This window comes from Columba livia, chromosome 3 (assembly GCF_036013475.1).
Source record: "Columba livia isolate bColLiv1 breed racing homer chromosome 3, bColLiv1.pat.W.v2, whole genome shotgun sequence".
In the NCBI taxonomy this organism is placed as follows: Eukaryota; Metazoa; Chordata; class Aves; order Columbiformes; family Columbidae; genus Columba; species Columba livia.
The window spans coordinates 30,568,412-30,592,794 of NC_088604.1; the positions used below are offsets into that span (position 1 = coordinate 30,568,412).

The 24,383-nt window shown below is 36.0% G+C and overlaps 1 protein-coding gene across 9 annotated transcripts in view; it reads left to right on the top strand.

Annotated features, from left to right (window-relative positions):
• Positions 1 to 24,383, top strand: part of ADGRB3 (adhesion G protein-coupled receptor B3) — a 443,632-nt gene that overhangs the window by 224,616 nt on the left and 194,633 nt on the right. For all 9 annotated transcript variants that reach the window (XM_065056220.1, XM_065056221.1, XM_065056215.1 and 6 more), the window contains 2 exons: positions 801 to 869; positions 6,314 to 6,422. In XM_065056220.1, coding sequence (XP_064912292.1) covers positions 801 to 869; positions 6,314 to 6,422 — 178 coding nt within the window. The remainder of the gene's footprint in view (positions 1 to 800; positions 870 to 6,313; positions 6,423 to 24,383) is intronic.

A 24,383-nucleotide genomic window follows, 5' to 3' on the forward strand; every position in this document is an offset into this window, starting at 1 on the left:
GCACAAAAAAGTGATACAAAGCTGAGAAGAATACACTTCTTTGGCTTTTGAAGATGAAGATGGGAAGATACATTTGTACAGAGAGCAGACAAAATTAGAAAGGAATGTTCTCCACAAACACTTGGAAGAAAATGTCTTTCCAAAATGCATGATCTGAAAGCTAAAAGCCTTGAGTTTTTTCCTTTTTTTTCCCTTATAGTTAAATGAATAGGAAAATCAGATAAAGAAATTAACAGTTTATGGTCAAAGAAACAGAAATTAATTTTTCCTTTACTGTTGAAATTATTAAAAGGGCAGAGGCAAATGTAACTTGTTAAAAGTAATATGCACAAGGTTTCACACAGCATTTATCAGTGAAATACCATTGTATGCCCTATTTATGGTCATTATGGATCATTTTCATGTTTTGAATAGAAACTAGTGACCCAGAGCCTAATTATTTCTTAGTGTACTTCGTTTTTTTTGCTCTTTTTTTGTCTAGTTTCTGGAATAAGAGCAATTTGAACACAGAACACCGTCACATGTAGAAGTTTAGAACATTTAAAATGGTTTTTATTTTATACAAAGCAGTAGTATGGTACATGAATATATGGCCAGAAATTAACAATTAACCAAAAAATATATGTGCACTTTTATCGGTCTGATATATTATTTTATTATCTCTTCTAGTGAAAGAAAATAGGCTGAAGAACTGCATCTGTAATAGAGAAAGGAAAACTTTCTTGATGTCAATTTAAAGATATTGCTGTTTATGTCATTGAATGTCATTTTACTCTTCTTTTATTTATCTGATTTTTCAGAACTTCTTTCAAATCATTAGTAACCTCTTAGATGAAGAAAACAAAGAGAAATGGGAAGATGCACAGCAGGTAGGAGTTGCATTTCGTAACTCATCAATTTAAAAAAATTGGAAACTATGTGTATTATGACATTTGTTGTATCAGAAGCCACACATTATTTCAGTAAGTCATGATAAAGTGGAATGTATGGTTTCAAATATCAGGTTAAACTTACACTCTGCTGTAGTTGAAAGGAAATCCTAAGTGAGACCATATTTTGGAAATAACTGATCCTTTTCAAAAAGGAGTAAATCCAGGACCCGTTGGCTAATTCCTTAGATTGAAATTACATTAAGACTATGAGGGGCTTCTCTTGATGAACATTGCATTCCATGGGATGTCTTTCCTTTTGATGTTGTAATGAAGTACGTATGAAAGGTGAAAAATGCTATTAAAGGCTAGCTGCAATGATGCTTTTATGAAACAGAACACATCAGAACTTGCCTGAAGAACTCATACATCACTGAAGAACTTCCAGAAGTTTTAACAGTAGACCTTTTTTAAAAGCTTGTGTTTCAGACAACAGTTGTGATCTTTAAGACTGACAAATTTTGGGACTAAGTTAGAAAATATGATAGCAATTTATAAAATAGTAAAGTCTAACAAAAAATGTTAATTATAATACAAGAGTTTAAAATTCCAATGAGAGCCACTTTTTGCTTGGATATAAGTATTTCCTACATGCTTATACCAGTAACATTATAGGACAAGGTTAATATTTATGTTCATGAACATGGCCATAGAACTATCAAATTTATTCAGATACAATTAACAGTGACAATAAGGATGAACATATAATTATGCACAGAGAAAAAATTATGGAGGCAGCTAAGGGAAGGGAAACATTTCTTTATGAAGAATGATTAAACAAAGCAGATATTTCATTATGGAAAAGAGTCAACTGCACTAATGTGCAATAGAGGCTTTTAAAATCAGGAGTGTGTTGAAAAATTTTCATGCAGGAATGATTAAACTATCCACTCATGCTTCTTGTAAAATAACTAAAGGACATAAAATAGTGGCAGATTCAGAATGAAAACTAGGAGATACTTTTTCTACAGAAGGTCAGGTTGCAGAACTTTTTACCACATATAGTACACGAGTTAAAAATTAAATACTCAAATTCATGAAAAAAATGTCGGTATAGGGCTGTTTATGGAAAGATCTTGCTTTTGCTTAAGGAAGTCCTTTGGGAAAAAAGTGCTAAAGGCTGGGCAAAAATTCCAAAAGAAATATCACTATGTGCTTGCCCCTTAATATTTTTCCTTAGACATCTGCTATTCACCACTGTCGAAGGCAAGAAAATAGCTTACACAGATCTTTGATCTGTTCTTGTATGGTCATTGCTGCTGTCTTGTATAGATACTTGAAAGTTGTTCACTTTTAATGTGGTTGCCAGTAAATCACTAGGTGTTCAAAGGTCTTTGAAGCTATTTGACTTCATTTTTGTGATTTTATCTTTTTAATATGACTGAAAAAGGGAAGATCAGGACTTTTTGCTACCAGTTCAAATCTTGCAGTAGTCATATGATGCTGCAGCTGACCCAATGTAATTAGCCAGAAATTGTGTTTTTCTTTTGTTGTTTTTCTGTTCCTCTGTGTAAGAGCCAGCTACAAAAATAGACAAAGTGTGTCATTTTCTTTAGTGGTGGTAGATAGAAGCAACAAAATCACATGCATGTGGGAAGTTTCTATTAACAGCACCAAGACTGAGGAACCAATATCAACCAACTGTTTTAGCCCCACTACTGAACAGTCAGGATACATCTGTATGTTATTGGCCTTGTTTTCTTCTACCTCCAACCTGCCTGCTTTCCCATGCCGTATCCACTGTCTGTCCCATGACGATCAGGGAATGACAGCACGTAAGAAGAAATGGTGGGAACATGGAGGTAGAAGAGGAAATAGCAAATTTCCAGTTCTGTGCTATCATTGCTGCTGCAGTGTTGAAAAATGGAGAGAAGACAAGTTATTTCTACTTTTCTGTAGCTCCTTGTGGTTTAACCCCAGCCAGCAACTAAGCACCACACAGCCACTTGCTCATTTGCCACCAGTGGGATGGGGGAGAGAATTGGAAGGATGAAAGTGAGGAAACTTATTGATTGAGATAAAGACAGTTCAACAGGCAAAGCAAAAGCTGTGCAAACAAACAAAGCAAAACAAGGAATTCATTCACCGCTTCCCTTCGGCAGGCAGGTGTTCAGCCATCTCCAGGAAAGCAGGGCTTCATCACGCGTAATAGTTACTGGGGAAGACAAACAGCATAACTCCAAACATCCTCCCCTTCCTTCTTCCCCCAGCTTGTATACTGAGCATGATGTCATGTGGTATGGAATATGCCTTTGGTCGGTTGGGGTCAGTTGTCCCACTTTTCTCCTTCCAATCTTTTGTGCATCAGTAGCCTACTCACTGGCAGGGTGGTATGAGGAGCTAAAAGGCCTTGAATCTGTGTAAGCATTGCTCAGCAACAACCAAAACATCAGTGTATTATCAACATTATTCTCATACGAAATCCAAAACACAGTACTATGCCAGCTACTAGGAAGAAAAGTAACTCTATCCCAGCTCTATAACCAGGACACTCCTTTCTGTATGTAATTCATTATCTCATAGACCTGAGTACAGCACTGGTAGGCAGGCAGGAACCCAAGCGAGCACCAAGATGAGCCGAACGCAGAAGCAGCAGCGTCACAGCTGCCTGATGGCAAAACTGGTGAATTCACTAAATCGTAGACTCCTGAACTACAACAACCAAAGAAACCATAGCATAGGTCTTGTTACTGTTCTTAGGCAGTTACACAAACAAACTCAAAGAAACTATTGAAGCAAGTAGCTTCATACTGGCTAGGAAGAGTGAGCTGGACTCCTAAGTACTCCTAAGAATATTTTTTTCCTTTGATATTGGAAAAAAAATATTCTATACCAAATATTAATTTCTGTCTTATTTTGGATAAAACACTGAAATGTTATGGTTAAATAGAATTACATTTTAAAACAGAAACAGTATTATTTGAAGTTACTGCATCTCATGCCATTTTTAATTTTTTTTTTTCAAAATCAGTGTAGGAATTGAACTTAAAAAGAACGTATACAAGTCATTATGTGCTGTGAATGCAATCTAGTGCAAAAACTATCGACTCATTAATAAAGGGTAAAGGTGATTCTGCTTCCAGTTCAGCCACCCGGCTTTTTCTCACTAAAGTCTAATCAACTTTTTGCCAGCTTGCATGGTTTTCTTGAACTCCACAGCTACTCTTAGCATTGATCTCTTAGGCTGTTTTGTGGATTTTTTGCTGGAAAGAACATCTTACTGTCAGCAAATTACTGACTTTCTATGAAGTATACAGCTGCAATATCTCAGCACATCCTTTATTCTAGATTAAATGCCAGTGGTTGATACCATTAATTACAGGTTATATAGCTTTCAGATAAGCAGAACTCACTTTAGTACTTGCCTTTTGTTAAGAGCTGATGTAAAGCACTGCACACAGGAAACCAAGTCCACAAGTTCATACTGGTGTTTCAAAACAGAGGAGATATTCTGTATCTTCTTCATCACCATCTTCTGGCACCCTGTTGATTAACCAGTATTTCAGATATATAAAAGTGAAAAGTACGTCTATAACACTGACTGCTTGAGAGTTTGTGCTGAATTTATTGCTATAAATTTTTATGTGCAAGAACTAGGGTGAAAAAATCTTTTCACTGAGATTTGTCCTAAGTACATAATCTGATAGTGTGTGTGCCATGAATGAGATGGATGAAAAACCCACACTTACTACCTCAATAACTCATCATTAGAAAAATGTAAGTTAAATCTCCTTCACCTGAAGGAGCATTTGCAAAATGTTCAGATCATAAATTTCACAACAAATTCTTCATAAAAATGGTGTTGCTGCCCTACCCTTCGTGAAAAGATTCATATAGAAAACAAAGCATGTTGTGAAATTCTCTGTCCTGAATCAAGCAGCAATGGATCTAGACAGATAAAGCAAGATGAAGATGAAGCACAGCATGCTGGAATTTATAGCCTCTATAGGCGTTTTTTAGAGTCTATAGTCCCAGTAGTGGAAAGAATGGGTAGAATGTTGCTCATAAAGTGAAATTCAGATGTCTCACTTATATGAATCAAAAAGCTCCATGAACATGTCATCCATTTTTTTCTATAGCAAAATACTGTATTACTGAAAATTGTCCTGCTCATAATAGTCCATAACAACCAAAATATTTTTTATATATGTGATGAGTAGGACTCTTAAGCTTATTAATACCTGTTTTGACTTGTAATGCTGTTTTAATAATGTATCGTTATTGCTGAATTTAACAATTTTAAATGTTTTTGTGATCATAGTAGCTTACAACTTTGCAAATAAATTCTGTTTCCTGGAAATGTGCTAGTCCTTACCATTTTGAAAGTCAGACTGAGAGGCTTCATTAGCAATGCAAAGGCTACTGGAAGTTATTTTAGTTTATTGTGTCCAGTTTGGGACTCCCCAGTACAAGACATGGACTTAATGGAATGAGCCCAGAGTAGAGCCCTGAAGGTGTTTAGGAGATTGAAGCACCTGATGTGCAAGAAGAAGCAAGAAAGAGTTGATGCTGTTTTGCTTGGAAAAGACAAAGTGATCAGTGGGAATCCTGTCAGTGTTAAAAATTCCTGAGGAGAAGAAACCTGAGCCAGACTCTTCTCAGTGGTGTCCAGTGACAGGACAAGAAGCATGGGGCAAGAATCAAAATACAGTAAATTCCATTTAAATATAAGAAAAGCCTTTTCACTGTGAGAATAATTGAATGCTAGAACATGTTGTGCAGATGGGCTTTGGGGTGTTCATCCTGGGAGATGTTAAAAATCCAACTGGATGCAGTCCTGGGCAACCTACTAGAGCTGATCTTGCTCTGAGCAGTGTGTTGACCTAGATGATCTCCAGAGGCCCCTTCCAATCTCAGCTACTCTGTGATTCTACTACTCCACATCAGCAATGAAAATAGTATTACCAGTAACAATTTATACTACTTAAATATTGATTAAAGCAACAAATATTTAGCGTACTGGAGAGGCCATGGTAAGGCTTGCGTTCAGCTGTTTGTTTCAATAGTTCTGAAATTACTGAAGATATCTTCCAGGTGAAGGAAGAATATTTTAATTAGGATTATTCTGGAATATTAAATGCTTTAACCACTAATGAAAGCAATGGCCAGTAATATTTTTTGTAAGTGCAGTGACTTAGAGCAAACATTCCACAGTTCCAGTGCAAAGCTGATTTCATGTAGCTTTATGAGAAGCAGTATCTGTTCACATGAGGATCTAATGACAAAATGGTTGTTTTACAGTAAGCGTTTGATATTAAAACATGGGAAGAGCAATTTGACTGTTAAGTCTCACATTTAATTTGATGGCATTTAGATTTTACTTGAATTTGCTGCTGTAGGGATTTTCATGTCATAGTTAATTTTGGCTGACCTTCCTTTATTAGATCTATCCGGGCTCGGTGGAGTTAATGCAGGTGATTGAAGATTTTATACACATTGTTGGAATGGGAATGATGGACTTTCAGAATTCATACCTAATGACTGGAAATGTAGGTAAGAAATAGGTATTTTTTCTATCAAATTTGTGACCTAATATAAATAAAAAATTGCAAGTATCTACTATAAAGTTGCTGCTTCTATCCCAATCCAGATTGGTCTGCTCATCCTCCTCCAAGCTATCTCTGTTGCTTGGTTATCTGCTCTCTGGTGTAACACACTCACTATGCCTTACACATTGAACTTCTCCATAATTGCATCTCAAGATCTACTTGCAAAGTTTCAGACTCTAAATAACATTCAGAAAATACTCATTAGTATACTATGAACTGTAGGTATATGTTAGAGCATTTCCAGGATAAACAGTGTTTCAAATGGTAATTAAAAAAATCATGCTAAGTGAGATAATAATTATATACTTAATAGCTTGAGAAATGTGAATTTTCTTGACATTATATTTTTTAATATTGTATTATACTAAAGAACTGTCTTTGCACATGGTATGGTGTGATAATAATCAGCATAGCCAGATAAGCAATAATAATTATATATTTTTATATCTATATATATATCTGTTGCCAACATAATCTAAGCCTACAATTTCTTACATCAGTGTTTTCTTTGTGTGACAGTTTCAAATTTTATTGAGATTTATTTTTCAGACTTTGTTTTCATTACTGTAGAGTTCCCAGGCAATACAATCAAATAATAACAAACATCAAATATAAAGATTCTCATCAACTGAATTCCACTTATTAGTAACCATTAATGCTTCTGTAATATCACAACATTTTATAAAAAAATTAAACCAAAAAAATGAGTTTCAAAAGTGATTTTCTAAGCAGTTTGCTTTGTGTCTTCATTAGACATTTAACTTTCTATAGCTGCACGTTTGCAAGGCCAAGAAAGTATTAGATAGTTGTATGTAATGAACTAATTCAAAATATATGTTTGTCTGAAAACAAAACTTCTGGTGTCAATACATTCTTTCAGATTTTCATTTAGAGTCTTCCTGCATCCATAGGTTAGTCAGTTCTTCAGCAAGTCATTAGAATGTTAGAAAATATGGACACTTAGAAATTAGTTTTCAGAATAAAGCAGGGAAGTTGTTGGAATATTCCTATTGAAGATCTGATTTGCTGTGCAATAATAAGTATTTATTACTTTTGTACAGTTCATATATAGAGGAACATGACTGGGAACATGACTAGTCCCTCTAAGGCACAGCCTTGTATTGGAGACATGTCCAAGAACTCACCTGAAAGAACTCTGGCAGTCTTAAAATGTTTAAAACATTTTAATTGGCAGTATGGAGAACTTTATCTTTTAAACAGTGAATTATTATTTCTGTTGTTTATTGTGCCACTGTAGTAACATGTAAAGCTTCTTCCACTTGTCAGTCCTTCATTATGCTAGTCCCTGCACAAATTTATAAAGAAAAAACAGTATCTTTCTTGAAATGCTTGTTCCACGGCATTTTTATGACAAAATAATAAAAACCCCATCTTATTTAAAGAGCACAGCACATGCTCCTTGGCATGTTGTATTGCATTCTGATCTGTTTGTCCTCTGAAAAATGTGAAAAAATCCACAATGGAATATGTTTTAAAAAGACACACTCAAGTGATTTGTGCCTCTACATATTCATGACTTCAAATGGGAAACAGCAACATCTTTCCAATTGAATCAGAAACCGTGCTGTGCACTGGCTAGTCTAGATAACTGCATAATCTTAACAGTTTCTCTTTTGATTATCTTTCTCTTCCCACATATAAGATATTTTTAGGCACTCAGGAGTAGGTCTGTTCTTAACCATATAACCATCAAAGGAATAGAAAGAAGCTGAGGAAAGTGAAATGAATTTATAGGTTTATTCTGGCTGCCTAGCTCTATCTGTGTCATATTGGCATGAGTTTATCCTCTCTGTGCTCTGTCAAAAAAGGACAGGGTCACTGCTGTGTGACTCATTTACCAGGATGCTTGAGCTCAGGTGACATGGTGAGATGGGGACTGAAGGTAGTTATCAGCAAGGAGTAATGTTCACAAAGAAGGAAGCAGTGTGTCCAAAATAATTTGGGTTTAGTGTAGTTATCCTCATGGGGCTGGCAGAACTGTGTCTGACAGACTATGTACTTGGAACTTAGGGAACATTTATGTTGATCTCAGCTGAGATGAATGAACTATGTGGTTGCTGTTGTCTTAGCATTAGTTCTGCTTTACCAACAAGAGCTTAAAAACATGTGAGGTCCTGTTTATAATTTTTAATAAAATTCTTGTTGTTTAAGTCAGCAAACATATTTACACATTTACAAACTTATTTATCATAAAATATTCCCTCAGTACCTTCGGGGTTTTTTTTTAAATGCCTTATATTATCTTTTCATTTTAGAATCACTTTACAGTTCAGATATATGAGAAAAAGGATTCAGTACTAAAGATGAACTGCTGTTTCTTGTCATGAAAAAAATCCAGTTCTGTAGCAGATTTCACAGTATTGCACTGAGTTCTTGGTTTCCTTCTACTAATTTTAGTTTATGAGTTCATTTCTAATTGAATGGCACTATTGTGGTCCATGTACAGTTTGAAAATCTAGTTGTATTTGACAGATAGGCTAATCTCCCGAGATCTTCTGCAGGTGGAATTTTCTTTTCCTTACAAGACACAGAAGGAAGTTACTACTCAACAGCCATGCTGCAATGACTATCCATTGTACATTCTCAGCTCATGGCACATGGGAAGTGGTGAAAGTTACCTGAACTGTATGGTAGCCTATGCCAAGCCACATCACTATACATTTGGAAATAGCTAAGAAAGTCCATAAAGAAAGTTGCCATGCCACTGTTAAACTTTTCAGAGTGGCAGCTTATAACTCCAGATCTTTGTTTTTTCTGAAAAGAACCTCAGAGCTTTGTTCTAATCCAGATGATCCAGTATCTGTGCTTTCAGGTTTATTTAGGCAGCTTGGTCAAATCAAATGTATTTCCATTAATGCAGGGACCATCTCCTCTCAAGGGCAGAGAATACACTATAAAAACTTAACAAATGTAAAAACAATAATTTGCTTTGATCATGTATGGCTGGAACAGATGGTATTTGTTTTAATTATGTGGTCTCAGTTCTATATTATATTCCTTTAAGAAATTATTAGGTGAAATAAAAACCTCTGATAGGAGGTGGAAGCCTCCTCCTTCATCCTGCTCCTTTTCTTCTTTCTTCTCCTCCACCTCCTCCTCAGGACCAGCTGAGCAGGCATAGGAAAAGGATAGTGTGAAAAAACAGGAGCTTTTGCTACCACTCAGCATTCCTGAATTAGCTGAAAGCACAGACCCACTTGCAAGGATACAACAGGCAGTGGGAGAAAAGCTTTTAAATTATATTACCATTCTGTGTTAACCACTTGCTTTCAGTTTTCTCGGTTTCAAATGTGAGTTCCTGACTTTAAATCAAAGATTTAGTCTTGGCTTTTAACAGACTTCTGAACTTTTTTTGAGAGCTAAAGGCCTAAGCAGATGCACCTCAGGACTTTGGCTGATTTGGGGTCCTATTGCAGTAAACCATTAACAGTTCTGAAGAAATGTACTACATAGTGGCTGAACTGGTCTTAAGAAATATTCATCCTTTAATTTACAAATAATTGATAGACTGGAAGATTGGATCGCCACAAGCATAGTTATCTTTAAAGATATAGGTGGAATGTAGAAACTGAAATAGGGAACAGTATTAGGACATACATATTCCTATGGCAGATTAGCGTTCTTTTTTAAATGAAAATTTTCCCTCTGTTGTCAAATGAATTTCCTTAAGAGCAACATCCAGAAAACAGTTAAAGGAGACTCTTGTAAGAAATCAAGCTTACAACTCTAGGACATATTAATGAGAACACCAAATAATCTTGAAGTGCAGTGTGTTGTCATGGATATTATTTGGAACTGACAGAAAATAAACAGAATTTTCAGCAGGAGAAAAGCCACTTTTTGTTAATGTTTATTTTATGAATACTGATGTTTGAGTGATCAGTAATGTTCTAAAATATGCAGATATCAGAAAATTGTTTGGACTAGTCAAGGACAGCAAAAACTGAAGATCTCCAGGGAGTACAGCAAAATGAAAAGAAGGGGATATCCACTTGCAGATTAAATTCAGTGATGACAGACCATGTAAGAGGCAGTAATTCAAACCATACATAACGTAGGAACTTTAAAGAAGTCAGTAAAATCCCATGGTCACTTTTCAGCAGAGCTCAGAGAAAAGAACAGCATTCATGTGCAAAAAAGGGCAGTCTAAAGTAAATACAGAGGGCTCATTTTTTAAATTTTCAGTAGCCATCACTTGCAATGCTCTTTTCAATTGAGATTATATGGTTGGGATTCATTTTACTTACCTTAAGCATCACAAAGTTTGCCATAGTCACCCTAAGTTTCCTTTATAGTCAAGGGAAATCTTGCTCAGGAGAGCAATTTATACCATCTCAGACGTCTAAAGTAAGGGCATGGGCTGTCTTTTGGAAGTTCTTCCACTGGCTATAAAGACAGCCTAGTGACTATCTTAGACTTGAATGACTCATGTCATCTAAAGCAAAGAGGAGTGCTACTTTGTGAGTAAATAAAACCTGTGAAAATAGAGAGGTTCAGATTTGCATGATAAGAAAAAGAAATAACAGATTGAGAACTGGAATGATTGGAATAGATATTTGAGAACAAATTGTTAAAAGAGACTAGATGTTGTGTACAACTGAAAATAGAATGAAAAGAGAAACTAAGCTGACATTTCTGTTCAGTCTTGCTCGCAGGAGAAAGCAAAGATTCTTAACTAAATTTTACATTAGCACATTTAATTCTGAATAAGCATGAAACCATGGTCTTAATATGAATAAAGTAAAAGCAAGTAGACATTAACATGGTAAATGCAGATAGGTATGATATTATATGAAAAAATGAAGAGGTGCAAGCCATGCTTCCATGCATAAATCAGCTTCTAATTAACAGTCTGTTATCTCTCTGCTTAAAAACAACTACTGTGGCACTGGTAGTCTGACAAGTAATCTGATCCAGTATAGCAATTTACATATAATTTTTCATTTAAGACTTCATACTGGGTTGCTTAGATGAGCTTTATAAATATTGGCAGAGAACAAAGTCTGATTTCTGCCTTCACAGACAGTCTAGGATGCCAATGAGGGTCGATGGAATTTTAAAAGTGTCCATTGACTTGTGTCTTTACATACTTTCTTCCGTTCCATCTTCATATTCATTAAAATTGTACCAAAAGGTTAAATCAGAGAATCATGGAATACCAGGTTGGAAGGAACCACAAGGATCATCTGGTTCAACCATTCTTGGCAAAAACACAGTCTAGACAAGGTGGCCCAGCACCCTGTCCAGCTGAATCTTAAAACTGTCCAATATTGAGGAATCTACCACTTCCCTGAGAGATTATTCTAATGGCTGATTATTTGCATAATGAAAAATTTCCCTCTTGCATCCAATTGGAATCACCCCAGGGGAGTAACTTATGCCCATTACTCATCATCTTTTCTATGTGACTCCGTGTAGAAAGGGAGTCTCTATCTTCTTTGTAGCCACCCATTAAATACTGGAATGTGGTGATGATTTCTCCCCATAGCCTTCTTTTCTCAAGGCTGAACAAGCCCAATTCTCTCAGCCTTTTCTCATATGACAGCTTCCCTGTCCTTTGATCATCTTTGTGGCCCTTCTCTGAGCCTTTTCCAGTCTGTCCACATCTTCTTTGTGTAGCGGGAACCAAAACTGAACACAATTTTCCAGATGTGGCCTGATAAGCACTGGGTAGAGCAGGATAATGATTCCTTAGTTTCTGCTGGTTATACCCTTGCTAATGCAGCCCATCGTCCTGTTGGCTTTCTTTGCCACGGCAGTGAACTGCTTACTCATATTGAGCCTGTTGTCCACTAAGGCCCCCAGCTCCCTTTCCACGCAGCTGCTCCCAAGCCAGGTAGATTCCAGCCTGTTCTGCCCTCCTGGATTAGGTTTTCCCAGGTGCAAGACCATACACTTGTCCTTGTTGAACATCATAAGGTTCTTGTTAGCCCACTGTTTCAGCATATCCAGGTCATCCTGCAGAGTGGCTGTTCCTTCCGAAGTGTCCACTTTCCCACACAGTTTGGTGTCGTTGGCAAAGTTCATCTGGGTACGCTTGATGCCATCTTCCAGATCACTTATGAAGATAACCTGTAGGCTTATAGAGCGTATCTTAAAATTTTCCAGTCCTAGCCAGAGATTCGTAGAAATGTTAGTGACCAAAGGAGCTTTCAGAAGAGGTACCTACTCCAGCTATAAGACATAAACAACGGTACACCTGCTGAGCTTTGGATATCCTAGAAAATGAGCAAGCTGGATTTCTGTACGTTGCCGTGGGTTCATTCACCTTTTCCCAAAGTATGATTTTCAGGTCTTGTAAATTATAGATCCTGTTCATACTCTCTAGAAACATCTCCAAATAATGTCATTCGTTTACTTATCCTAATGGCATCTGCCTAGTCTGCTTATCTTCTTTGTATCAGAGTTAGTGATGTGTATCTTAAATGCAGCACTCGAAATCCTCTGACTCATATATCATAAATATTGTACTGGCCTAAAATATACCAAGAGACTGAATTTGTTTTAACATTTAAAAGGGTCTTTTTAAGAAATATATTAAACAAAAAAAGCCAGAGCATTGATATTAACTTCTCCAAACTTGTAATGAAAATGTCTAAAATTTTCAGTCAGGAAACAACTATTTCAATAATTACACACATACACTCAAATTGTAATGAAATGCTTGTTCTGAGACTGTGTGGTGCTGAAGCACAGTATTGTGAATTTTAAAGTAGACATTTGTGATTAATAAAAGTTCAGCGGGTAAAATTTCAACGTTTTCTCCCAATAGAAAGAAAGTAGGACCTGTCAGACAAATGAAAATGTAAATTCCATAGAATGGCCCAGAACAGCCATTCAGATCTCTCTCCTCTTTCCATCAAGTTATTCCAGAATACTCCATGTCTTCACAAAGGAAAATTTAATGGTACAGCCTTTCAGGAACAACTGTGTGGATTGCCCTTAATACTTTAAAGAAGGTGAACAGGAATCATTCCTTCTTGTTTGTCATAGTTCATGTGTAATACCTCTGTAATGATAAAAATAATTATGCTTGGTTTTGTCAAGAACAAATTCTTACAAAGAAAAAATAAAGTTAATCTTGCGTGGGTTTGCAACAAAATACATTCCTAATACATATAAAAACACAAGTCCCCTTTAATTCATGGAGTATTTATATTATTTTCAGCTTTCTACCTAGCTTTTGAATAACTAGTAAAATACACACCAAAGTAAGCAATATTTAGCTAACAATATTTTCTTATATTTTATTACATAATTGTGCTATATAGACTTTTGCCAGTTTCCATTGTCTAATATCCTATTCCTTCTCAAAAGAGTCAGTGACCATCATCTAGCCATTTCAAGCTAGGATCTGGCTTTTACAACTGTGTCTATAAACACGAATCAAAAAGGACCAAATGCAGGCTTGAGAACTGTCCCCTAGTTGTCCATATTCTAATTCCTGGCAGCTGCCCAGACATTATCAAGACATGGTTCAGGAGACAGTACCGGGGAGAATCCAGTCCTGCTATGCATAATTAATACTTTTCTCATTGCACTGTGGTGCATAGTTGGTCTTATTCTGTTCTTGGATAGTGAGCATGGTGGTCAGAGCAGTTATACGTTCTGACTTCTGCCCCCTATTCTTTTTATTCATGACTTTGACCCCTTGTCCTGATTCTCTTGGTTTCACACTCAGATGTAGCTCACCAGTCTTTCCCACCTCAAACCTGTATTCTCTTGGTTGAGCAGGTGCTCTGTTATGTGAAAGTGAGCATCTGTCGCATTTCTTTCTTCATTCATAAAAAAATCCTTCAATTATGAAGCTTCATACACAGCCAATATAACTTTCCTGTTTCCCTATTCTTCATTTGCTCAAACCACATGTAACAATCTTCTGGTGGTTAAAGCTAGCAGAAGAGACAGTTTTCTGAGAAAAATAAACAAAATAATAGGAAAACTACAGAGAAAGGTCAATTGGAACTTTTTTAATTCCCTTATATACTTCTTCTCCATATATATTCATATAATTTCCTTTGCAGCAGCCCCAGCAATTCCTTGATCAGATCAATATGTTGGCTTCAGAAGGTTCAAACTTTCTTCACTGATTAAAGGGGTAAAACTTTATGCACACTTTGAAGGTCTAAGTTATCGCAGCACCTGACTTAGTGTCTGAAGTAAATGGTAGAGAGCTCATATTTCTTTCTCAATATCAAATAAGCTTATTAAATTATTTACATATCCAGAAAACTTAGCTGCGAACAGTGCATAAAAGAGTAGATCTTTTTAATCTCTTTCTAAAACTGCATACTCAGTGATCCTGAGAAAGTACAGCTCTCAGTTACTTAAGATTAAAAATCACTAATATCAAGGGAATGTCTATAAGAATCTTCTAAAACAATCTTCACAAATGTGGATAAAAATCTAGTTTAATTCTCTGGCTGTATTTTAAGTAATAGTCATAATTCAGTAGATATTTTAGTGGATATGATTAATTAATTATCCTTAAGGATAAAGCTAAATAAATTAACCGCTCAGTATTTTTAAATGGGTGCTATAGAAAAATATAAGGTTTTTCCCTTCATTGCCTTATATGACATAAGATACAGTGGAGTAAAAGGTTCTAAAGAAATAGAAACTATAAAACATGCAGACATCCAGGCTTCAGTCTTATTTAAAACAATGCCTCCAACTGAAACATAAAGCAATGTCTGCAACCTATTTGTGGAAATAAGTTTTTACAGCAGTAGATGGAATCTAAGATTCTTGTATCATTCCTAAATTTCTACCTCTGTAAACTCTTTTCTGAATCATTCTGGTTTTAGGGCCCTTTTTACATGACCGATTAAAAGTTAAAGGAATCATCTGTTTTATTACAGGCCATTTTTTCACAGGTGCACTTAAGTGTTGCCCTGAGAAATTAAATATCTGAGTTTATATTCTCCTTTGCCTTGGACAGCTGCATCTTTAGGTGACACCCAACAATTTCTGAGTAGAATGAGGCTTCAGGGGTTAGAAATTAAGAGTCTGTGGTGGTAGCTTTGAGTTAATGGAGTAAATGTACGCCCAAGAGAGTGTTATCATTTCGTATTAAGGTAGTGCCACGAGGCAACAATCGTATTCAGTGTAGTGTCAAGATATTCCAGACAATACAGTCCTCCCCTTAAACAGAAGAGGTACCAGAGTGTCACAGTCCTATAACAAGATGCAATTCTGCACAGACTGAGGAGTCATTCTGAGGTTTTGTGTCCCTGTGAGCCAGTCACCCCAAGAGTGTCCAGCCATCTTCTGGTGGTGCATCAGCTAGAGGTGGTCAGCTAGAGATGATGTGACTAAATAGAGTAAATAGAAAAGTCCACCCTCAGTTTTAATGAATTCTGCAGGGTTTTGTTGCTCATTCACTACTGAAAATCAAAGAAGGAAACTTAAATAAAGCAAAACCCCACAAAATACAAATTAGTTGAAGTAGGAATAAAAGCAAGGAATCGTACTTTCAGCTGGCAAGAATAGCAAAAGTCAGTGGAAGCAGACTGATATCCCATCTGAGACTCTTGAGTCAACAGAGAATTTTACTTACGAAGACTTAGGAGACAGCTATTAACTCTGCATGTTATCTGCAGTGTGTTAGAGGGGTCTATTACCCCAAAATGCCAAAGTTTGTTTTAATTTTCTGGCTATTCAGGATTTAAATAAATAAATAAATAAAGGCAAACTATTACAAAAACACAAACAAATAAAAGCAAACAACAACAAAACCCAACCAACAAACAAGCAATGACAACAAAACAGACAAACAAAACAGAAAAGTGAGGGGAATAACCTCTATAAATACTATTTAGAATATTAAACAAAACAACCTGCTGTGTTAAAGTGTTTGATTTCCTCGGTTCTGACTGTAGGTTTTAACTCCAAATAGCAATATAGATGTAACTCTTTCAAACTGCATAGCCTGAAAGTAACGTAACAATTGAAAAGCATTTTCCAAGTCAGTTTTGTGAGGGTGTTGATGGATTATTAATAGCAGAGAAAATTATTTTGATGGTAAATAATTATTTTGGCAGTGGAACTGTAAAATATTGTGGAGATCAAACTTCAGAGCCTTGTTAACATATGCAGATGTAAATTTTTTTATGCCTGTGTAATTTATTTTTTTTTTTAATATGGAAAGTTGGACTTCAATATATGCACCAAAGATACTATGTATATCCCTTCAATTTTGTTAAGATCAGATTGCATAATAGTAACAGAGCTAACAGTGTTAGTAAGATCAGTTCAAAGCATCCCAAAGCATCCATGTACTAGGTTTGCTGAAGTTAAGAACAGGGCCTGAAATTTATGAAGTATCTGTTGTGCCTTGTGATTTCTGAGCTGATTAGTTCAGTCATTTTATGGGGTTTGTTTTGCTTACTCTTGACTTCAGCTGTGAGTTTTTAGGAGAAGATTTACTGCCCTGGCTCAAGGCTGAGACAGAGGACCTTTGATAAGGTTTGTGATATAAATCTGAAGGTCATTCTACTACGGATCATTCTACTTTGTTGTTGGTGGTGGTGTTGTTGTTGTCGTTGTTGTTGTCATTGTTGTTCTTGAACAACGACAACAACAATAATAATAATAATAATAACAATAATAATAATTTCTCTAAGATTCCTTCATAGTGGGAAGAAAAAATTTTCCCACTTAAAAAGCATGGTACACCTTTCTTTACGGCCTCTGGTATTTGAATGATAACAGATGGAAGGAGCACAAATGTTTAAATTGCCCTGTAGTGGTGCCAAATAGCTTGATATTGTTGTCTTTTTTGTTCTTTTGTGTTTTAACAAACACTCTCCACATACCTGGAGACATGTAGTCAGCCATAGACAGCATTCCTCTGTAAATCTTTTAGGAATGTAGTTTGGGAAATGGTTCTATAGAAAATATTTTTGATCTCATTAAATGAAAAATTTTTCATACAAGCTGTAGTGCAAAGCTTATGCTGTTATTTAATGACTATTATTTTGTGGAGGATTTTTTTCTAACTTCTAAGGTCTTCCACTTTTAGTGTCAATTGCATTGGTTAATATCGCTGTTAGTTACATGCCTTTCTTGTAATACATTGCTATTAAATATTATGATCTCATAGTATCTTCTTTGACTCAGTAGTCAAGTATTTTGAAAGCAGGTAGATTTCAAGTGTGTCTGTGGGAAAATAGTATATTAGTGTAGTAACTTGTCCAGAAAATTCTGTCTCTGGTCTTGTAGAACATCATAGCTAGAATGTGAGCTGATCTCAAAGACAAGTACTTGGAAACGCATTCATATGTGTATAAATTATGCCCATTGGTGTAACATACTTCCTCCCTATATTGGCACCCAAATCTCATCTCCAATAAAGCAGAGGGATGAAAAGAGACTGACGTGCCCAAGGGGAAGAAACTGTGGGACAGTCATCAGGATGACTGGATCTTCAGGGATTGGCAGTCAGGCAAGCTGCTGCATCTGCATATACAAGATTTCTCCTATTTCTGAGGGAAATATTTATCAAAAATACAGTAAACTTATCCCCTCCTTTCTCATTTTTACCTCAAGAGGGTACAGTATGTTCATAAAGATTAAAGGGAATGTCTCGCTTTGCCATTAGGTATCTTAGATTGTTCATTGCTGAAGCATAGAATGAATGTTTTCAATGCTCATTTAGCTCTGAAAATTGCATCACTATCTAGGCAATGAAAAATAATGGTCTCCATTCACAATCAACAATGCACAAAGAAAAGTTAATTTCTGCAAAATGACTGTCATTTAACTTTGACAAATTGAACTTATACCTGTTTCGTGGATGAATAGTTCCACTACTGGAAAACATGGCTGGTGATTTTATACCCTATCATCTATTTTACATTCCTGGTTGTACTTAGAAATAATTTTCAGAAGTTAAAATTATAGGTATCTAAACCTCTCATAAACTGAAATGACAGAGAATGTACATCAATAGGGTAAGACGTTCAAATATAACGCTAGTTCATCTGCTGAGAAATGGTATTCAACAGCAGATCTCGGAGGAGTTTGAAGTGTTTATAATGTTTATCATTTTATTTGACAAGATATTAGAGGGAGTTTTCTGAATATATGTTTGTTCTCTGAATGTATGTGAAGCACGCATTTAGGAATTTTCTTTTAAAGCTTGGAAAATAAGGAGGGAAATAACCGTGTAGGAATTTGGCCATTTTTCCTTCTTGTAGGCATTTGTTAGAATATTTTCTTTTGTTCATAATAATTTTGTTAATCCTTAAATTACTTAACAGCATATTTGTTCATGAGCTTTTTAATTTATGGTTTGAGGGAGTCTCTGTCTAGTGATTCACATACATGCTTTTTATGGACATTTTTTTCCTATGGATATAATTTCTATTGATAGCACCAGCTGCTGGATCCATTTTTTTAACCTGTTACTCAGCATTCTCTATGCCTACATTAATCTGCACTGTTACTAGTTTTAACAGTGTTTAAAGTCTCTCATAGCTCTAGCTGGACATGAAATGGGATTGTTCGACCTGCTGTTTATTTTTGGTTTGTTCAGTATTTGTGGGGGGTTTTGTTTGTTTCTGTGATTTTTTGTTTTGTTTTGCTTTGCTTTGTTGTTTTGGTTTTTTTTTTTGGTTGTCAGTTGTTTTGTCGGTTTCGTTTGTTTGGTTGGTTGGTTGGTGTTTTTAAGATTTAGTGCTTTATTGGAAGAAAGCCAAAGCTTTCATTAAAACAGCTGAAATTAAATAAAGCTATGTTACCTCCTAGCTGATGTGGACAGCTATCACAGGCAGTCTGACAAGCTAAGAATTGCTAAATTAACAAAACAGTATTTTGTTTTATCGCCGCATTTGCACATCTTGGTGACAGAAAACGTTAAGACTCAGTGTTTGTATTATCATCTTAATCTTTCATGTTGAAAAAGTTTCATTTAGTAGAAGTATCTATATGGGTAGGATATTTTTCCTTCAGATCAAGTCTATACTATACTGTGGTTTGCACTAAAGAAGAAAATGATTCTGTAGCTGGCTAGGGTTTTCTTGGGAATGTAAGAAAAACAAAGTCAAGTTACTGTTCCAGTGAGGTTTCCTTGTTCTCAGTTTAATCATTTGAGCCCAGGCCGTAATTACTCTATGACAGAAAGAACTAAAAATGAAGGAAGACATAATATAAAAATTCCAGAAGCATAACCTAAATATAGTAGGTCATTATAAAAAAGCCCAAGGAATCACTTATTAAAACATACTTGCAGGTTTTGTTTAAGGGCTTCCATCCCCTTCTTCTATCTTGTATATGATTTCCAATGTTATATACCTCTGCTGAATAATAATATTTGCTTATTCCTATTAATTAAATTAGCTGTTTCACTTAATTGATTTTACTTCTTATATTGCTTATGCTAAATTCTCATCAGTTCCATTTTTTATGTTTATGTGAATGTTGGTGTAAATTTTCTATATCCAATTAATTTCTTGCTTCAAGCAATGCAACCAGTATGTTGTCTCAGCACATGCCCTGAACGTCTCATTTGCTGAATGATGACATTGAGCACCTTTTGAAAATGCTTCATTACCATTGAAACGGTCCTTTGCAATAAACATGGTGTAACTGTAGAACTCAAATATTTAAACCATCAAGATTTAATTAATACCCACAGTTCGTATCAAGACAGGTCCAGGTTATGCTGTCCACCTCTGTGCTTCTGAAAAAAAAAAAAGCTACTGCTTTGAAATATTACCAAATAACTGAGCATCCTTACAATGACCCTTAACTTTGTTCCTTTTTCATTCAGTTTAAAAATTTTGTTATGAATGTTTTCCACCAGAGTGCAGTTAGTTTGGTTTCCAATAAAACACCATTTAGATATTTTGCGATTAGGGACAAAAAACCCATTTAAGTACATCAAAAATCTTCTATAAAAGCAATAGTACTCTAAAACCTACACATAACAGAGTGGGAAACATAACTAAAGGGAAAAAAAAAAAAGGAGAAAAAGACATTTTCTTTCTAGCGTCCTGTAAAATACTGTTTGTTGGGCAACAATGCTACAATCAGGATTTGGTGGGGAAAAAAGGGCAATATAAAATGGTGCTTTTTGATTGTCTAGCTGTTCAGGGAATGGTTTATATTAGGAAAGCCACCTTGACTGCAGATTATAATTTTTAAGTGGTCAAATACTATTGTAAGGCAAGAATTTTTTTTTTTCTGGCTATCTCCTAGATCTGACTGTGGAGATAATGACAGTTATCCCAAAGACAGCATGGCAGTAATAGCAAAACTGGACTCATTTGTAGAATACTTTACACTGAATGACTTCGCAAGTATAGATTTTTTTCAAACAGATTTTGCAGAAATTTTTAGTAAATTAATAGCTGCTTTGACATGTAAATTCAGTCACTGTGTTAGTGCTTTCAGGCACAGGAAATTAATTGGAAGCAATTGTGTTGTGTTGTTGGGTCCCAAAAACTATAGTTCAATAGAAAACAAAGATTGCATTTGTGCTTCTTATTTCCATATTTTACACTCATTATATTCCATTTTAAAAGAATTCACCATGATTTTTTTATGAAATAACATGAGCAAACAGTCTTGAGTAAACTATTGCTTTATAATATAGATATAATTGTGTTTTCTGGATTATTGCACATTGTAGAATTTAATCTTAACTTTATAGAGCTTCTAACTACAGGCAGTATTTCCAGGAAATAAGGGATAGTTAGCCAAAGCAGTATGGTTTCAGTTTGGGGGACTCCTGTATATATTTTCATAAACATACTGAAATGAATGGCACAAGAAATTAAAGAAATAACAATAGCAATAAACCCAAATTTGTATTGTAATAACTGTAGCAGAAAATAGGTTGCAGATAAGATGTAATGCCAAAGAGACAGCAGAGTCATGTCAAGTGTATGTGTTAGTAATGTAAGTGTTGCAGAGCCAGGCATGGTGATGGCTCCTTTTGATAGCATTTGTTGTGCCTCAGGAAAACCAGATAAGATGTTTTCGTATTCATGGTAGTTTCTACAGATTAGCTGTCCAAAGTGGTAGTTCTCCACTGTGTGTAAAAGAGAAACTGAAGGCACTGTAAGGGCATCTGAAAAGTCAGTCTGAATCCAAATAGACTTTTTAAGAATTAGAAGCCTATCTGCTGCAGGTATCATGCTATGTTATATCTTGAGTTAAATATTTTGACCAGATTCCATGATTAGCTTTGGCACTGAGATCGGGAATAATGTGCTTACATTTTATGTACCCAGTCACATGCAAGGCTTAATCCAGTTTTCCCAAAGCACAGTTTAAGATCTCTAAGTAATATATACCAAGTCCAGATCATTTTTTAAAACCCTGAGAAGGCACCCCAAGAAACCCTAACTAGGCATCTCTATCTTTCCCTGTCAGCTGCATTCAAAATTAATGTACATGTGAGGCACCCAAATTCAGACACAGGCAACAGTAATGGTATAACATTTGACTTAGAGTAGTTGACTGTTGGGTCTTGATCCTTTCTTAGCTGCCTGGGTCTTTTTGATTCCTCCTCCCATAGCTTTGATAAACATTAAAATCCTCTCATTTGAGGGAAGCGGGAGGGAAGAAGCATGGGGTGCTGGATATGCTATGTCCAGAACTGGATAACAAGAGCTGAGCACAAGGTTCACATGCCATAGTGATTCAAGTGATTGCATTATAGCAGCTCATAATAACCAAGTCTGTCACTCTTTATAGGCTGAATTTTCTAGTTAGATGTCTTTTAAAGCATATCATTGTGCAGTTGTTTTATCAAAATGACCATAATAACTTGGAGATATTTCTCCTGAGTTATTAAAGTTAATTTAGAATTCAACAATGTGAACAAGTAAATCAAACTCAGTCTAATTAGTATTACTTACTACTTATATTGGAAAGTGCCTATATGTCCCACTGAGGTACTGAGTTTTCGTTGTGCCGTAGATGATGTAAACAATCTAAATAAAGCATGTGTACATTATCCCGACAATTAGACTTCACAGTGCCCCAGGACAACTTTTTACAATCCCTCAAGCAAATTTTAATCCACTTTATCTCCTCTATGGAGACCTTTCAAGATGAATTAGATGTGTCTCCAGAAAACAAAGACCTAGTTATGAATTCTTGTGAGGAAGGTTAAAATCGTGGTTTGAACATGAAACTGAGACACAGGAGACCTCTGTTTCTAGCAGTTTTGTATCAGATTGTCTGTATCACTCTGCTCAAGCCTGTCCTGAAGGCTTTTACTGGTTAGAAGTTGCAGCACCTTCTTACCAGGTGCTGTGTTCAAGGAGAAGCAAGAGTGTGCTTCTCTGTAAGGGAAACCACGAAACAGCAGAGCATGCACAATGGCCTTGGTGGCAAAGGTGAGGTCCCACAGCACCCAAACAAGAAGAGCAGAGGAGATCTGTTGTGGTAGCCAGGCCCAGCTAATATTCCAAATCACCAGATAAGTCCACAGTGATGAAGCAGATCTGATATCAAGTCAGGAAGTCAAGTCACAGCATCAGGGTCAGGATCTGATCCAGTGGTGGTATTCAGCTGTTAGTCCAGTGGGCTCCAGGTAAAACCCATTAGTGAAAAGGCAGGTCCAAGGTTGCTTGACCTTGACACCAAATCTGTAGATCAAGGTTCAGAACACCAAAACACCTGACCATGCACACAGTCAGAGCTGATTCAGCTTAAGTATAACTCGTGAGTGAAGGGGTTACAGACCCCCACTTCTTCACAGTAGTCTGAGTTGCAAAGTTGCATTATATCAGAGCTGATTTTGAGCATGAGCAGCTAAAGCTGCAGAGGTCTGTGTGTGATGGGTGTGCACTGGCTTAGGATAGCTTGGTCTTTAAGTCAAATTACAAAACTCAGGATTGAAGATATCCACTAGAGAAGTAATTTGATGCTGATCAGGAAATGCTAAGCTTATGACAGAATTCTTTCTGTCTGCAAAGTTAGTAGAGTCAAGAGCTTAGTAAAGCACTTGTTGGAGACATCTTTTGGTTATCTGCAATGAATTAGGAAAACCTGCCTTTCTTCTGAGCCCTTGGTTCGTGTGTGGTGCCCCTTGCCAAGTGAATATTCAAATACTGTTTTTGTCCTCTTTTCCTCCTAGATAGCTCAGATTTTGATGGCTATAGTCTTGAATCCTAGTAGATTTTCTCATCTAAGGTGAAGAAGTATGGTTTATAATTCCTTCAGATGGGGATCCCCTCTTCAGAGGAGGACGTGACTGCACACAGATATTCCTAATTCAAGTGCTCAAAACATAGATCAGTACTCTAACAGGCAGTGTTAGAGCAGCAATGCTATCTATGCAACTACAGATGCATTTAATGAGGGGAGAGTAAATCTGGAGAAATTGCATATGCCTGGTGAATTGCAGTAGAACAAGGGACACCTGCAAGCATTACTTCCATATCTATTGTTTTGCAGGATATGGCTTTTAATCAGGCTCTACTTTTTTAGGATTCACTGGCCACATTCATACTATTAATGCTCCAAGATTCCATGTCAGAGTGATTTACAGTTATCTCAGTTTTAATTTGGTCATAGTTATATCTGAAAGTTCTTCAAGATGCCATTTTGTATGATTACAAATGCTGTTCAATAATACAATATAATAGGGATCTGTTTCTGTTCCAGTACAAAAAGCTGTGATTAGAAGCATATCTTGATTCACATGCTTTATTTTCTTTCCTCTGTGTGTGGCTTTTATACATCAAATCTTCTATCTCCATGCCTGAGAATTCACTTCTCATACCACCTTTCGATATCCTGAATAACTTAGCTCATATCTTTCTAGATTTCTGAATGATAGGATTTAGTTGTCATTTCCCTAGAGGAAAGACAATGGCCATCTTTGCTTCAATTTATTACTGCTGGGAAGCAAACATTCTACCTC